General features: G+C 45.3%; 1 protein-coding gene across 1 annotated transcript in view; it reads right to left on the bottom strand.

The window, feature by feature from the left end:
• Positions 1–16,433, bottom strand: part of TBX20 (T-box transcription factor 20) — a 53,001-nt gene extending 36,568 nt beyond the window's left edge. The window contains exons 1-3 of the mRNA XM_020788187.3: positions 15,840–16,433; positions 8,025–8,265; positions 5,021–5,185 (exon numbers count right to left, since the gene is read on the bottom strand). Coding sequence (XP_020643846.3) covers positions 5,021–5,185; positions 8,025–8,265; positions 15,840–15,966 — 533 coding nt within the window. The 5' untranslated portion in view covers positions 15,967–16,433. The remainder of the gene's footprint in view (positions 1–5,020; positions 5,186–8,024; positions 8,266–15,839) is intronic.
• Between the last annotated feature and the right edge of the window lie 544 nt (positions 16,434–16,977).

Genomic DNA, 16,977 nt, shown 5'->3' with positions numbered 1-16,977 from the left:
GAGAAACCTTGACATTTTTTTTAATGCACCCAACTTCCTCTATTGTGGTTGCAGCATTTTTCATGCATCAGAATGTTTTATCAGTACACTGTGAATCTGAATTTAATCACACTTTGAGTACACTGAAAGTCATGAACAATGTAAGCTTCATAGGCTTCAGTGAATCTCTTCTATGTATGAAAAATATTTGACACAGAAATAACATAAAGGTGATTGTAATACATGATCCTGTACCAAACTTCTTCCCCCCATTCTTAATGCTAGTGAATACTTTAGTTATATTAATATTCCTCTTGCCATACATAAATTCAGTTTTAAATTTATTTTTAAAACCCATAAAACTACACACCTAACTTTTGTTTTTTTAAAAAAAGAACTAATTTTTTTTTAAAAAAACCACGCCGCAGATTGGATACAAGGAACTAGCTGGACCCAGGTCTTTAGTTAACAGAAGCATTTTACAGAATTCCAGACTGATCCTGAGATTAGGCTATTCCAAACACAAACCCAGAATTCAAGGCCTCAGTTGCATCATCAGGTACTGTACAATTCTAAAGCACAATGAGATGAGTAGGAAAATAGTCACTGCAAATGCACTGCAAATAGATCTGCATGCTGAAAATGATCATTTCCTTACACAGGAAGTGACCGCGCACACTAGATTTCTTTTTAGAGAGACATGTTTTGGTCGTATCAGGTGCAAGAATGCTGCTTGAAGTGTTATCATTCTATTTTTTAACAGTACTCGTAATATATTATGGTTTGTCTCAATCTGTACCATTAAGCTGTCTTGGACTCAAATAAATAAAAATAAAAATTCCAAGCACTGTCATCCATGGGGCAATATTGCAAACTACTTTTCAAATAATCCCCAATATTTATAAATGGGCTTTGTGTGGAATAGGGCGGGTTTAATTTTTAATTCGCTTATTTTCAGCATAAGTCAAAATTCTGCTAACTGTATAGAACTAGTTATGTGGGGATTGTGAGGGCGGATTGAAATTGAAGTGCTAATGTTGAGTTTTAAGGTTCTGAATAGCCAACAAGCAGGTTATCTAAAGCGTTTGATCCCACCCTTGAGTCCAGAGACATTGTTGAACTTCAACTCTCCACCTCCCTCTCAATCAGCAGAATGTTCATGAATTCTAAGATTGGAAATCAATGGTCTAAAGCAGCCATTTTCAACAAGGGCCCTATGTCTTCCTGGGGGGCCCTGCACACTTGAAGGGGGTCATAGATTGGAAACAGTTCCTCGTGCATCACCTTATTTTGTGACTTATACAATCCTGATTTGGCCTGTATTTCTTTCATATTGTGTTTATGGCCGTTGTCCCAAAGAAAATATTGAGAATGGCTGAGCCAAAGGACCCCTTGTATTCATATGAAGTTACGAGGGGGTGTTGATAAGGATTGAGCCTTACCCAGAAAAAATTAAGCTAGGAAGCTATAAATTGCAGGGTATATTGGCCAATTTGTCTATATTCAACAATGCAAAAATCAACTACCTATGATTTTAACTTCCATTTTCAGCTCCAAAGTGAACATGGTGGCATCTCCAGAAAAGTCCTATGCTCTTCGTATGTGGAACAGCATAGGACCATAATCAGGTTCCTGTTTCTACAAGGGAAAGGTGCAAAGCAGATCCATGATGAAATATCACAAACTATGGGTGACACTGGCCCTGCATATGCAACACTGGGTTGTCAATTTTTAAACTTGCCATTTCGGTGATAAAAGTGAGAAACCCAGTGGAAGGCCTGTTTCTGTCTCTGTGCCTGCAAATGTGAGAGCCATCCATGACATGATCATGAAGGACTGCTGAATATCAGCCAAAAGTATTGCTACTGTATATATCTGAGAATATCACGTGAGAGAGTTGGTGCCGTTATCCACAATGACTTGGAAATGAGAAAGCTGGCAGCAAAGTGGATCCCCAAACTTTTGACAACTGAACAAAAGAGAAAATGTGTGGAGTCATCAGTGGCTGTTTTGGAACATTTTGCAAGAAATGAGTCAGATTTCCTGGGCAAACTGGTAACTGGTAATGAGACATAGATCTACTGCTATGATCCTGAGACAAAGAAACAGTCTAAGGAATGGAGGCACAATGGTTCCCTCAGGCCAAAGAAGTACCAAGTGCAAAGGTCAGTGCAGAAGCAAATGGCAACCATTTTTTGTTTTGTTTTTTTGTTTTGTTTTTAATAAGAAGGGAGTTCTGCTGGTGGACTACCTCCAACAAGGTTCAACCGTCAATGCAAAATATTACTGTGCTTTATTGATGAAGTTGAGGCAAAATATCAAGGAAAAACGTTGAGGAAAGCTCTCCAGGGGTGTCATCCTGTTGCATGACAATGTCTCGTCACACACCGCAGGTGAAACAATGGCAAAACTGACGTCCTTAGGCTTTCAAGTGATGCCCCATCCACCCTATTCTCCCAACCTGTCTCCTTCTGACTAGTATCTGTTCCCCAAACTCAAAAAACACCTAAAGGGACATTGATTTGGGAGTGTTCTGGAGGCAACTAATGCTGCAAATGAGTGGTTACACCAGCACTCGGAAGAGTTTTATTTGCAGGGACTTAAGAAGTTGCAGGACATATGTCGCAAGTGCATTTACTTCCTGGGGGAATATGTAGAATAGTGTGGCAGTTACAGCTTCCTAGCTCAATTTTTTTTCTGGGAAAGGCTCAATACTTATCAGCACCCCCTCGTACTTAGGCTTGAAGAGTGGCATCAAAAACTCAGTCCCTTGCCCATTAAGTTCACACTGGCCTTCTTGCAGTAGCACATGTGGACTTTTTTTTACTCCTTTCCCCTCCTTTCTCTCCTCTTTTCTCTTTATATAAGCATGTGTTGAAAATCTTGTTATTTCTTTGGGGTTTAATGTTTAGTTTAATTTTTTATTGGCTCTTAGATGTTCATGTTGTTGGGCATTTAAACTGCTTGAGACTGTACGTAATTTTAAATTATAATTTTTATTGTTTCTGTTGTTATCTCTCCCTTTCTCTCTTCTGTGATTTGCTTTGGGTGATTATTTTTAAAAAGTGATATTAAAATATTTATAAGAAATATGGGGGTGGAGCCATGTCCTGAATCCACTTGATCCTAGCTAGAACAGCTCCACTGAAAGAAGGGGAATTACACAAGTGTTGAGTCACCATTTAGCCATTGATTCAATGGGTCTCTTTTCATTGGGACTAGCAACTGGACTGAGACCTGTGACTATGGAAATGTGACTTAATTATTATAGAAAGATTTTGTTGGTATAACATGGTGGTTTTCAGGGGAGGGGGATCCCAAGCTTTTCTCTCAGAAGAGGGCTGCACTGATGACATGAAGATCTCATGCTTCCTCTGAAGCACCACTCTACCCTATACCATGTGATGGCTACTTCTTATGAAAGATCAGCTCAAGCTGTCTTCCTTGCAGGATCCATTACTCAGCCCATTGTATTGAAAGATAATCTTCATTAGGAAGTGAGGAGGGAAGGAATGGGGATGATCCATAGTAAGTGCTACTGGGCACCCAGCTTATTCATCTCCTTTTGCAACAGAAAGAGTAGAGTTTCCTACAACCAAATGACATTGTTGTCTGGATGAAGTTCAGTGGGGGGGGCACTTTAGATTTACAACCATTGTACACAAGGAAGGGTTGGAATCATCAGATTTGGATTATGGAGGTTCAACATTTAGGCCTTGGTGTGGAAGTCAGGGAAGAGACATTTGAACTGCATTATAATCCTGCCATCATCAATAGGAACAGGAAGGTATCCAAAAACAGAACTGAAATTAGGAACAGTAAACACTTTAACTTGGGCAGGGAGGGGGAAAACAATAGATTGGTTTGCAGATTTCTCTTCCAGACTAAATTCCATGTTTCTCCACCTATTATTTAGGAGTTGTGTTAACATAGAAGGTGAAAGACATGGACCTCCAGTTGAAAAAAAAAATCACACATCTTAGTCTTGGCACAGCAAATCAACCATTAATTGACTACAGCATATAAATATGTCCCATGAGTTAGTTGTCAGCTGAAAAAATAAATGTTTCATGAACAGCATCAAAATGTAATATAATATTTTTGCTTAGTATGCCTGGATTTCATTGCAATACAAGAGTGGGAAGAATTGTATCGAGAATATATATCTATGTATATAGTGTATAGATTCTTAAAGACTCTTGTGTAAACTAGGGATAGGAAATACATGGCAGTCCTCCAGATGCCAGTGGGATGCAGTCCTCATCAGCCCTAACCAGATTGGCTAATTAGGAAGGAATATGGGAACTGCAATTCAAAAAACATCTGTGGTATTACATGTTTTCCAGCCCATTGTTTAAGCTGATGCAAATTTGCATATGTTTCTCTGTGCACACTTGTAAAGGAAGGGGAAGCATGTCCTTAGTTTAGTTTTGTGAGATGTAGCTAAAGAACTGCTTGATCATGCTGAAAAATATGAAGGAGTTCACACGAGAGAAAAATCTGTTCATATCAGATTGAATCATGGATTAGGAACTTTGGAAATTTTTGTTTGATCCTAACTTTAAAGGAATCTGGCCTAATTTACATTTCATGAACTAATATTCAGATTGGTGTAGAGATATTTATCAGATTTCAGATTTCTCTGGATTTTGCAATTGAGTTTTTAACTTTAAAAATTGTATATGTATTCATTAGGGAAAGACATATTAAGAATACGTATAATCATAGGAAAGTTGCATGCAGAATGCATATGTTAGGAAAAGTTAAAAATTTATGTGATGTTCCCATTTTGAAAAAATCCCAGAAATGGGACAGAACAGAGTTTGAACTAAATACATTTGAAACTTGGATGGACCAGATACAGAATAATTCATGTATACTGATTGTCATATAACTATCACTAAGGAGTGACATGAGACTTTCCCCCCTTTAGCTTGATTTGAGCAGATTCCAGGTTATTTTCAGTGTTGGCAAAGTAACATGAAACCAAGGGGTGGGGTTAGGGCGGGAGTGAGTGGATATTGTTTGCCAATGGACTAACCTTGCAGGCAGAGGTGGGTCAGCTTTGCCAGCAACCAGCCACGAAGACCTGTGGTAGGCATATCTGTATCGCTTATTGTCTACTGGAACAATATCCATGAGTACAATGAATTTGGCTTCCGGATCCACACCAGAAAAGGAAACCCTGATGGTTGGAAACATTCTTCTGGAGGAGACAGAAGCAAATAAGATGAGGAGCATATAAATAAGAGACCAGAGAAAAGAACCCTTTTGAACCTGATCAGAAACAGACACATCGTGTGGCCACCAGACAGAGGGGCAAGGGAAATTCCAAACATGCCTGTATTTCTCTGTTTGGGGATGTTTAAAACAAGCCATATCTCCCCAGAGCTTACACTGACTGAAACAATTCCATACTTTAAACATTATAAATTCATATATTTGTAAGGGAGGGGGTTGAAAGTAAAGCTCAGTTGCCACATATGGTTGCCAACATCTCAGGAGACACTAGCTGGGAACCTCCAGTGGGGACACTCTCCTCATATCCTCTTCCAGGCATATGGCCAGCCCAAACAAGCTCTAAAAGGAGGAGTTAAGGAGAGGGAGGCTGAAGCGGCAACCTAATATGTTTTTTTTTTCTTAGTCATGCCATCTTGGTATTATGTTGTATGTAACTAATTGTTATAATTGTATATTTGATGATTTTATATATGATATACTGTTTGTGTTTTTTATCCATGTAAGCCGCCCCAAGTAGACATTGTCTAGAGTGGTGGGGTAAAAATTGAATAAACAAATAAATAAAATAAATAAATAACACAAGGGGATGAGGGACTCCCTCTAGGAAGCCATACTGAGAAACGAGACAGAGATGCAATGAGCTAAACAGAGTCTGTATAGGAGGGAAAAGAGAGAGAGGGGGGGGCATATGGTAGGACCTACAAACAGCTACCCAGCCTAACTCAAGATAAGCAGGAACTATGAAAAACCCTCTGACACACTAAAGAATTGCCCCGTTTATTAGAGTGTAGTTTTTTGTGGGCTACAGGCCATTTCATCAGATGCATGAAGAGACTGTCAAGTTAGAATTGATTAGGAAGCTCTAGTCTATCACCAGAGAGCTAAACTGAGTATAAAAGCATGTGATATTTATGCTAGCAGAGTCTAGTGGGCTAATACTGAGCTTATGGTTGCAGAACAAGAGTTACTGTTCTGGAGACTCATAATTCCATTAAAACAGAATACTTGGGCCAATCGCTTTTGAAAAACCATTCAAGCAATAGTGCAGAAGAATGAGCCACAGACTTAATTAGAGAATCCCAGAAAGTTGACTTGTGTGTATGTAGGTCTGCTTAGCCAATACACAGACACCATGGAAGTCTTCACCTATCTAGCTGGAAAAAATAAGCAGCAGCAGCAGCAAGTGAGAAGGAGAAAGGAAGCATACTGATTATTTTGTTTCCTAGAAAAAGAAAGAGGGAGGTGGAAACAGATCCAGGGTACATATCTGGCTGTTCCTCTCTCTCCAGCTTGGACCATTTGCCAAATAGCTTGGTGTTCTATTCCTGCACTTGCATAATGGTTTCACATCACCCTGCATGCATTAATTGGCTTACCTAACATCTGATGTTTGTGTTATCAGTAAAGTCTTCTTGGTGGCAAACATTAGAGATTAGATGTTCACTGTCAATACTGTCTGCAATTAGTTTCCCTTTAACCTCAGTGTCTACCATCTCAGCCACCCCTACCTACCTTACACACATGTGATATGCTAGATAACACTCCATGCCTCTAATGAAATGGCTACAGTCCATTAAAGTGCATCCTTTTATTGTTTTCCATGCAACAGACTAATTTTTGGAAGAATTGTGTGGATCTCAACCATCTACAGGACAGCAACATTTAATCCAATAATGTCATTTTCATTTCATCTTTTACTTGCAATGAGATATGGATTCCCAATGACAGGAATTCCCTGTCATACACGCCTTGTGACTCTGGTAAGATCCCAAGAATATCTGCCAGAGAACTTTGTGAATAGCTTCCATAATTAGAATCTTAGAAGTTGTGCTTTTGACATAAGCAACTCAGGATTGGGGTGGGGTGGGATGGATTTGCCAGGATATTTTGTAAGAATGTTGCAGACAACTTCCCCAGCATAAAAACAAGGACAAATATAAAGTACAAAAACAAGGTCCCCGTTATTTTTGTTTGATCCTCTATACATTCCCACCACCACCCAAAACTGAAATAAAAGGAAACATAGAACTTTTCTCATTGATTCACATTATAGGATAACAGAATAATACCTATCAGCAGATACTGAAAGTCCACTAGAGGTTGTGAGGACAAATGCAATATAAAAGAGGCTGTGTTACTGCTTTATAGATCTAAGCTCTCAGCAGGGGCAGATACACAACACATGTCTGCTGCCCAGAGACTTCAGCTTCAAGTGATGACATAGATGTGTGAAACCACGTCCATAGATCAGAAGAGACAAAATGTTCATATCATCATGTGATAACAGCTCAGACACCGTTTCCAGTGATACAACTTCACAACACATTCAGCTACATGGGCCCTGGTATAATGGGGTGATGGGATACTATGTTGAGACAGCTGTTCTAGCACAATTTGGCTGCTTCAAATGTGATAAACCTACAGCTTAGGTTTAGGTCTTTGTAGCAAAGTCCTCATTTTTCAGGCTTTTACATTTAGATTTCCTCTTTCTCTTATTGAAGTATATTTGCACACACACCAAGTTTCCTGCAGAAGCCACTTTGAAGCTACAATCTCACAGACCTCTATGCAGAAGTAAGTCTCTTTGATGGGGCTTTCCAATACGCAAAAGACACAGATGAAGGAACTTTTGCTTTTAATTACATCTGCCAGAACACTTCAGCCAACCTGGGCATGGACCATGATGGCTGGGGTATTTGGGCAGCTGTAATCCAAACAAGGAGTGCTTCCCATCTCTGATCCAAGGCATAGAGAAGCTCTGCCTCCCCCCCCCCAGTCCACTGGTGGTATCCCAGTTATCTTACCTTCCTGATTTTGTGATGATCATTTCAGTGCCCAGTTCATGGAATTTGTCCCAAAGCTCCTTGGTCTCCAAACTGCAAGAGATCTTGGCCATCTCCTCACTGGGGATGACCGGGGTGGTGGGAATGAGGGGTTCGGTGCACAGAGTGGAGGGGCTCCCACTGCTGCTGTAGTCTCCATGGGCGTCCAAACTGGGTAAGTCATTCAGAGGCTGAGAGCAAGAAGACTTCTCCACAAATTGCTCTGAAAGGAAGACACAGAGAAAAGGCAACATCCCGATGAGAGGACTGATCCTAATGAAATAACAAATCACCACACCAGATGGAGGGAGGGAGGGAAGGAATAAAGGAAGGAAGAAACTGGCTGTCCTTCTGCAAGCAGACAAAGATCCTTCTCTTCAGGCAAGCTTTCCCTTAGTGACTGGCTGCCTGACTGGAGTTTTTTAAATGAATTGTTGTACCTTGCTGCTTTGAAGGCTTTAAAGGTGTTTTAGTGTTGCTTCTATTTTTTGTGTGGTATTTGATCCTTTTTTGTATTTGTATACTCACTGTTGCTAGCATTAAATACTGTCTTTAATGATGTAAACTGCCTTCTCCTTTTTAAATAAATAAATAGATAAACAAACAAACAAACAAACAAATAATCTGGAAGTGAAACTGAGACTTACATGCAGTAAGAAGAGAGCAGAATAAAACAAAACAAAGTATTGTGGTACCTATAAGATGAACAAATTTATTTCAATGTGACAGTGCATTTCAGACACATGCAGAATATAGTACTTAAACATCAGGTTTATAGTTCTTCTTTTATTTTGTTTTGATCATAGGTACTGAAATAAGAGGTAGCACAGCTATCTCTTTGAAAATCACCAGGAAGATTTCAGTACAAAGCCATTGATGGCCAGAAGTGAAATGGATATCTTGGAAGAAGATCCCAAGGTTCCCAGAAATAGAATTGGTATTTACAAAATTGGCAATGAACGCTAGTTTAGTGAGTCTTTTCCCCTTCTATTTCCTGCCTTATATGAGTGAGTATGCACACTTTGGGAAAGCAGAGCCTCAAAAATTACTGTCCCTTTTTTTTACCATCACTTACTAGGATAAATGAACTTTAATGTCAAGTTTCCCCCCCTGGAAACTGCAGAAAACAAGGAGATTAATTTACACTGTTTTACACAGTAAAGAAGTAGCTGCTCTGAGGCTTCCCAATTAAATATCATGAAAATGTGTGTGAAGACTCTTCCCCTAATTCATCAACTCAGCATCCAGTGCCTTTCTTTTTGTTTGCATCTGTTTTTTAAAATGCTATTCTCTTCCCTGAATTTTATTTTCATACAGAAAAGAACTAGTGTAGGCACTTCTTTCATCTTTTCTGAGCCCTTAGTTTTAGGACCTTGAAGCATTTGCATGGAACAATTTCTTTTACCACCAGAGAAAGGGGCTGATGCCATATAAAGAAAGGGACGGGATGGGGAGAGTGAACTGGTCCACAAGGCCAAACAGGACAGGGCTTGCACTGTCTATAACAAAAGTTGCCCCAGTCCTACTGGGGTGGTAAACCCCTCAATCCTGGGGTGAGTCAGTTCAGAAGAAATGGATGGTCTTTCTTAGTTAAGTTTGGTGAGTTTCTAGAAGAGCCTTGATACCAATTTTCTACATGCAGGGTTTATTTTATTTTATTTTTTTTAATTAATGGGGGAAAGTTATGAAGGCTGGGGTGATAGAGTCAAAGCACCAGGTTCACACTCAGTGAAGCCTAGGATTATCAGGTCCAGAGTAACTGCAAGGGAAGACACTTGGCATGCAACGGGGGCTCTCACACAAAAGTTATGTGCTGCAAAAACAGATCTTGCGCTTTTCAAATAACCAGAAGGAGGATTTAATTATCAGGAAAATTGTTCCAAGCTGCACCTCTTGAGGGCAGCGGTAGGTATGGTGCCGAAAATTTAAAAAACGTCAATTTGAATTCAGAGTTAAGGAAATAAGTTATTTTAATAAATTAAAAAAATCACACCGGTTGTTAGAGGCTGGAATGCGAACCATACGCCGTTCAAATACAGTCCTGTTGAACTGATCGGGATTCTCTTCCGGGTAAAGGCATTCAAGATGCAACAGCAGGTATGTGTTTGTCAAGAAGTTTTCCAGAGAAGCATCAAATGTGGTCCATCAGCAGTGCATAAAACACAGGGCGAATTACAGAGGGGAACAAGGCGAGGGTATTTAAGTATGTATTCAAGTATTTGCAGTTACTAAAGTGTTTACAGGACTAAATAAGACAGAAAATGAAAGCATTTTTTACCCACCTCGGATTTCAAAGGGAAGTTTAGGTTTCCCTCCTTGACACCCTTATCGGGAGATAAATTCGACTGAGTCCCATGGGACTCATTTCCGAACAGGGATACAGTACTTTAAATTGCGCCGCTAAACATTCTGGGAACTTCTTCCCGTTGCACTCCGAAGATCCTTACGTTTAAAATGACGCGTTAAATCCTAGGCACGTTTTAAATCCTAGGCACATTTGACAAGTTTCGTCGAACTCGGGTCCAGGAGACCCGGAGTCAAATCACGATTCGGCCTCAGGACTTCCCGGGGGACGCTGGGCCAGGCGCTGCCTTAATGCCGGAGTTATTATCCGAACTCTCCGAACTACGAAAGGGGGCGGCTCGCCCTGGAGGAGAAGCGCGATATAAATGTAAGGAACTGCTAAATTCAAGGCTGGGTCAACGATTGAAGAGCCTTGGGTCGCACCTTCCCGGAGAGTTTCCCGAGACTGACAGGCTGCCCGGGGCGGAGGGGGGGGGAGTCAAAGCAAGTTTTAAAGAGAGAAAGAATGAGAGAGAGAGAGAGAGAGATGCCAAAAATTCAGCCCAGCGGTATCTGGATTCGTCCCGCTTTGAATTTTTACTCCTCCGCCTGTGCCTCCAGACGGGATTGTTTTCCGAAGATTTGGAGAGAGCCTTGTGATCTATATGCGGGCCATTCGCCCCTTTCAACAAATGGATCCTTGCCACTATTTCTGTATATTTCTAGGCAGGACAATAGTACTGGGCTCATAATTACTGGGGCCCCAGAAAGGAAATCCCCGTGCAGAGCTCGAGAAGGAGATTCCAGGAAAAAGGATCCCGCAGGCACGCAGGCCTCCTCGTGCCGGCCGGCCTAATCCGAAGCATTTGGGCTTCGGTGGAAAATAGGGGAGGATGTCCTGGAGAGAAGAAGCGCCCCCGATCTAGTCCCTCGGGAAGCGCTCCTGCTGAGGCCGCCTTCCCGAGAGGGCGAGGCGCGGGGCCGAACCAGCGGGCGGCTTTTCCTTGCGGGGCCGATCGTTGCGCAGGAGAAGGAAGGTCTCCCGGAAGGCCGCCCAGGCTGTTGGGGATGCCCGCCTGGAAGGGACGGCTTTCCGTCCCTTTGATGGAAACCAGGGAGCCCGTCGGGTGGCCCCGATGATCGCGGCCGGAGACGGGATGCAGCTGGAGCGAGCCTCGGCGGGGAAGCCCAGAATTAGACCTTGTCTCAAGAAGGAGGCATTGGCGACCCCTCCCCCTCGGGGGCCGCAATCCGAGCGGGCCGTCACCCCGGACAATTAACCGGACCTACCCGAAAGAAAGGTCGGGACCGCACAGCCGAAACAGGGAGCCCGCCCCGCTCTCCCTCCCCCGCCTCGCGGGACTGGCCCAGCGTCAGGCCGGGAAGCGACGCCGGCCTAAGGGAAGCGCCGGTCCCCTCGGAGTCCGCGCCGTCCCTACAGCCACCTGTGCGATGTCACTGGCAGCGATTCCGGCAGTCCGGCTCCCAGGCGGTGGACGTGTCTCGGGCTGCGGGCTGCGGGCCGTCGGATGGCGGTGCCCGCGTCAAAAGCCACAGCAGATGTACGCACCACTGTGGGGAGGGCTTCAGGGCGAGAGCCCCCTTCAAACACGGCCCGGCTCGGTAAAAGAAGGCGGCTTCGTTCCGATTCTCTGGTGCCTTTTGGACGGGCCAAAAATCCGTTCCGCCGCTTTTCCACCGAAGTAGCTATTTCGATAGGATTGAATAAACTTGACTCTTTTAGGAGCCGGAGTATTAAAATCCCAAAAACATTGCGACTGGCTTCCTTCTCTCTCTGCACAGTCATCCGAAGTAAAGCCCGTGCAAAGGCCAGATTTCAGGGTCCTCTTACAGACAGGGTTGGTTTTGAAAGGGAAAGATGTGTAATTTGTACAACACACCGTTATTACCGAAAAATCCTTCCTTAGGGCCCAATCCACCAGTAAGCTTTCCTGCGCGAGCCCCCCTGAAATGACTGCGCGCACATCTTGCGCAGCCCCGTTGAAGACGTTCAACTGATGATGGTCTTGCCACTTTTAGCGACAAATCTGCACCCCCACGCACCGCGCAGTGTCTTGCACTCTAAACACTGCATGTCTGAAACCAAGAACACCAACGCCAGGGCCAAATTCCCTCCAGGGAATTAAGCACACTGCTCTCCGTCGGGCGCGTCTTTTGCTGCAATTCTGAGCGCCTGTCCTTGTCCAGTGGGCGTCCTAATTTGTTTCCTTGCACTCCTAATCTCAAACGGAATCGTTTCCACAGAACATCCCACTTCCATGTGGGATGGGAGCACCCCAGACGGAAATGCAAACAGGAATACAGTTGCAAAATCCAGAAACTTTTTCTCCCTAAGTATGAATGGAGAAAGAGGTTGGCACAGAACATCTAGTAGCCCTTGAGTGGGCAGGAGATGTTTTGGAACTCAGAGGGCAGCGACAGGGACGCGGGGAGATCGCTGTCAGCCGCGCTGACCCCTCGATCCTCCCCTGTCGTTTGCGCCTTCCAAAACACCCAGCGGAGTCGGATCTCACACTTCCGTCCATTGGACTTCAGTGGGGCGACGGACCATAGAGGTCAGCGGAACCGATCTCGGGGTCGAAGCGCACCCTTGTCTCGTCACTAGGCGGACATGCAAGGTTCAGCACAGGGAGCCCGAGGGCGCCAAAGGGATCAAACGGCGACCCAAGGCCAGAGGTAGCCCGGGGCAGGAGCGCGATCCCGAGGAACCTACCTGCCGCCGACTTCCGCAGGAGGAGGATTTGAAGAGACTGGCCTGAGGTTTCTTCTCAGCCAGAGTTCAGACTCAGTTTGAAAATCGTTACTCGGACAAAAATCGAGATTACTAAGAGGATCAGTCTCCTGGTGATCCTCTTGGTGGGTTAACCAGGTACAAAATATATGGTCCTTTATTTGTTCTTTACTTACCTCAAAGCGGAACGTGATTGCCCTTTCAGTTAAGAAACCCTAGACCCAGTGGTTCTGAACGTCTTCTGATCTGCCAGCTCCCCAAACCTCTGACCACTGGCCATGCTGGCTAGGGCATCCGGGTCCTGAACTCCAAAACACCAGGTGGAGCAAAAGTTCAGAACCGCTGGCCTAATGCGAGGGCAGGGGCCGAACGTTTTCCTAAGAGCGCCGCCCTGAAAATACAAGCGACGCCTAAGAGAAATGCGCGAACTTTCACGGTTTCCAAAAAGCGCTTCTGAGCAGCCTTAAGGCAATTCTGCTTAACCGAACTTCGAAAAGAATGCTCACAGAAATTTCTCTTGGTACCAGGATCACATGAACTAGTCTAAAGCTTCATAAACACACGCCTCAATAACCCAGAAGAAATAGTATTGCCCCTATCCAGGGATTGGTTATATTTTTCGTTGCAATGGTCAGTTTTGATCAACGCACTATTTAGTAGTAGAAAGCGCCTTTCTACTACTCTGTTTCACGTGAAAGCTCTGGATCTTCTTTCCTCGTCAGGCAAGATAAACGCGGTTTCAAATGCATTGTATTTAGTACTGCTTCTATAGGCGACTAACAAAATCAGAAGTGTCGAGAATATCTAATAAACGGCTGCTGTTGTTTTTTTTAACAGTCCTAAAGAAAACCGAAGGAAGTTTTTCCAAATATAAACGGGTAAGTCTTTTGTTAACCTTTCCGCCCGAAGAAAAAATATTCGAAGGAAGGTCGTCATCCAGATATTCTCAAGTTCTGTGCCTAGAAAACAGCACTTTAAAATAAATGGGCTAAGGAGGGACACAGAGGAAACTTTTCAAAAGATAATTGTAGCTTTCTTAAAAGAGGGGTATATTTCCATGTTAAATTCTGTCAACTTCTGACACTTTTTAGTAAAGAAGAAAATTTACACACCGGCACGCACACACGGTGCGACTGTCAGCCTCATCAGATACAGTATTTAAAGCGAAATCCTGAATAATATGGCGTTACCTCTGGAAGAGGAAGCTCATTCTTTCTGGAGTTTCAAGCAAACCCCCGGGCGAATCTAAGATTTTGATCTCAACACGTCTGAAAGGAACCAGATCCCTGTGAGCTCAGGGAAGGCGGCGTGGAAGGAAGCACTTTTAGGACCCGAGTGCCATCCACGTACAGCACACAGGGGCAGATTACAGAACAGGCTTTAGGGTCGCTGTCAAAAGGCATCCTCCGCCTACTCTTGGATAAAAAATCTGAGCCCATCCGAGTTTTGTCCCGGCCTGCAACCGGACATGAGACCTTTCACTTCAGAGGACTCCATCTCTGCTTTTTGCACTCAAGACACTCTCTCTCTCTGACAACAGCTCCAATTAGATGTTTCCTTGTGTTGTTTCGTTTCGGGGTTTGTTGTTGCTGTAGTTTTAATGAGACCTAATTCCACCGGATCCCAGACTCTGAGCGCCTTCGGCGACAGGACTGTTGCCTGGGCAAGAATCCCACCGATTTCAGGGACTCTGAATGCCAAATTTCTCCCACCCCAAACAGAACAGCTCATTCCTGTACTAAAAAGGAAGACCCATCAAAGTAAATGGTTTTTCTTTTTAAAGCGGGATCCTATGCAGGTTTTCTGGGTGTGGTGGTGGTAATAATAAACCACACTGCATTAGAAGGAGGTGGAGGCTCAGTTCTAAGCAAAGATGCCTCGTTTTTGATGCTAGTTTCGCCCTGTTGTGAAGTCAATGCCTCCAGAATTGCAACCCTTCACATTTCCATTAGATCTCCTTCCTTCCTTCCCCCGCCTTAAAAAAAGACTATAAACAACGGTTCTACAAATGGAAGAAAAAGTCAGTAGCCCTCACAGGCTTTGTCCTTGGGCTAAGCTTATTCTACGATCTGCCTCTTTTCTACAGCAATCAAAAATATGGTTGTTGTGGGTTTTTCGGGCTCAGAAATATCTTTTCCGGTCGGAGGGCCCCGAAACGATTCCTGCCTCTTTCTTTACTAGGGGAGAGGGCAAAACAAAAACAATTGAGCTTAATGTTCCCAGACTGCAACTTCGACATCTCGACCTGGCTGTTGGATCGGTGACGCCACAATCGGAGCGGAGCCATCATCACTCAAACATCGGCTCCTGGGTGCCTAAAACCGGCCCACCTTTCCCATCTCCATCCCCACCAATAATATGTCGGATCATAAACTTTAGCAAAGTCGGCAGAATAGCTAGCTTTTTAACCCTTTTCCGGGATTACTTGGGTTCGCTTCATATTTTAAACTTCCCGCTCAGTTTTTTCAAAGGGCTTATGGACCGACCATTTGGGTCGGTATTTGTTCCTTGCGGATTATTCTGATTTAAAGCCCCAGATCTGCTGGAGAGTAAGCTCCGAGTGGACTGGGTAACCGGGACACCGTGGAGCCGCAGCAGCTCCATCTTCTCCAGAAACACCGACCGTCAACCCGGTCAAGAGCGGATCGGGCCCTTTGCATTCCCACGCCCGCCCGTCTCCGAAGTGACCTGGGCCACAGAGGAGGCCCTCGGTTCGCTCCCTCCCCAGCTCGGGTGGGCCGCGATCTGGAGGGTGGACTTACCCAGAGGCTTGATGGTGTTCTCGGGGCTTTCTTTCTCCTTGGAACTCCCGCTGGACATGAGCGCCGCGATGGAGAAGGCGTTGGCCCGCGAGGAGAGCTGAGGTTTGGGGGACGCGGTGTACTCCATGGTCGCGAAGCCACAGCAAGCGCCGACGATCGACCGGTCGCTTCCTTGCTCCCCTGATGTTCCCCCTTTCCCTCCCTCCCTCCCTCTCTCTCTCCCTCTGTGTGTGTCTCTCTCGCAGCCAGACGAGCCCGCGACGCTTTCCCTCTCCAACCGGCACAAAGTTGGAGAAGGCAGCCTGAGCCGAGATTTGGCCGGGAAAGCGGAACTGCGGACGCTTCGGAGAGACAGGTCGGGAAGGGAAAAGGCCGGGCAGGCAAGCCGGAGGCAGGGGGTGGAGAAGCACTTGGGGGGGGGAGGCGGCGAAAGGACGGGCGGGCGGCAGGTCAGGCAGCGATCATCTCTTGCCTTCCTTTCCAACGCGATCGGGGCGCGCCAGGCAGCAAGAGAGCGGGCTCGTCCTCCCTGCGCGGAGGCTGAGCGCCAATTCGAGGGGGCCAAGAGGGGCGCGCACTGCGATCGTCGCCCTCCTCGCCTCCGCCTTAATTTGCAGGCCGCCTAGATCCTATCGGCCGTGGGCCAATCAGCGCCTGGCCACGTCAGGGCTCCCTGATCCAGCAGTAAAGGAAGGACGGGCAGGCGGGGGGGGCGGGAGAGAGAGGGCAAGGGTGCTCCAAACTCGCCCTCCTTCCCAGCCCCGACGGCTCAGCTCGGCCGGTGTTGACGGAGGGGGTTCCCCCTCCCCGGGGCGCGCGAGCCAGGCAGGGGCTCCGCTCCAGGAGGGCAGCCCTCCACGCCGCAGCCCACGTGGGCCTCCGGCGAACCTCTGGGGCCATCGCATCCTCTGGCAGCTTAAAAAGAAAGCGGGAGGGGGGGCCGGGCACGGCAAAGTTATGTCTCACTTTCGGGGAAGAAGGGACTGATTTGTGCTGTGGAAGTATACTTAGTGGACATCCAATTAGGCAAAAATGCTACGACAAAGGCAGCGTTTGACCATTTGATCCGGGAAAGGAGGCCTTCCAACCTGTTGAGAGCATCCCCCTTCCCTCCGCCCTTGAATACTTGCAGGACAGT

Source organism: Pogona vitticeps, chromosome 6 (assembly GCF_051106095.1).
Source record: "Pogona vitticeps strain Pit_001003342236 chromosome 6, PviZW2.1, whole genome shotgun sequence".
Taxonomy (NCBI): domain Eukaryota; kingdom Metazoa; phylum Chordata; class Lepidosauria; order Squamata; family Agamidae; genus Pogona; species Pogona vitticeps.
This window is presented reverse-complemented; position numbering and strand designations above follow the sequence as displayed.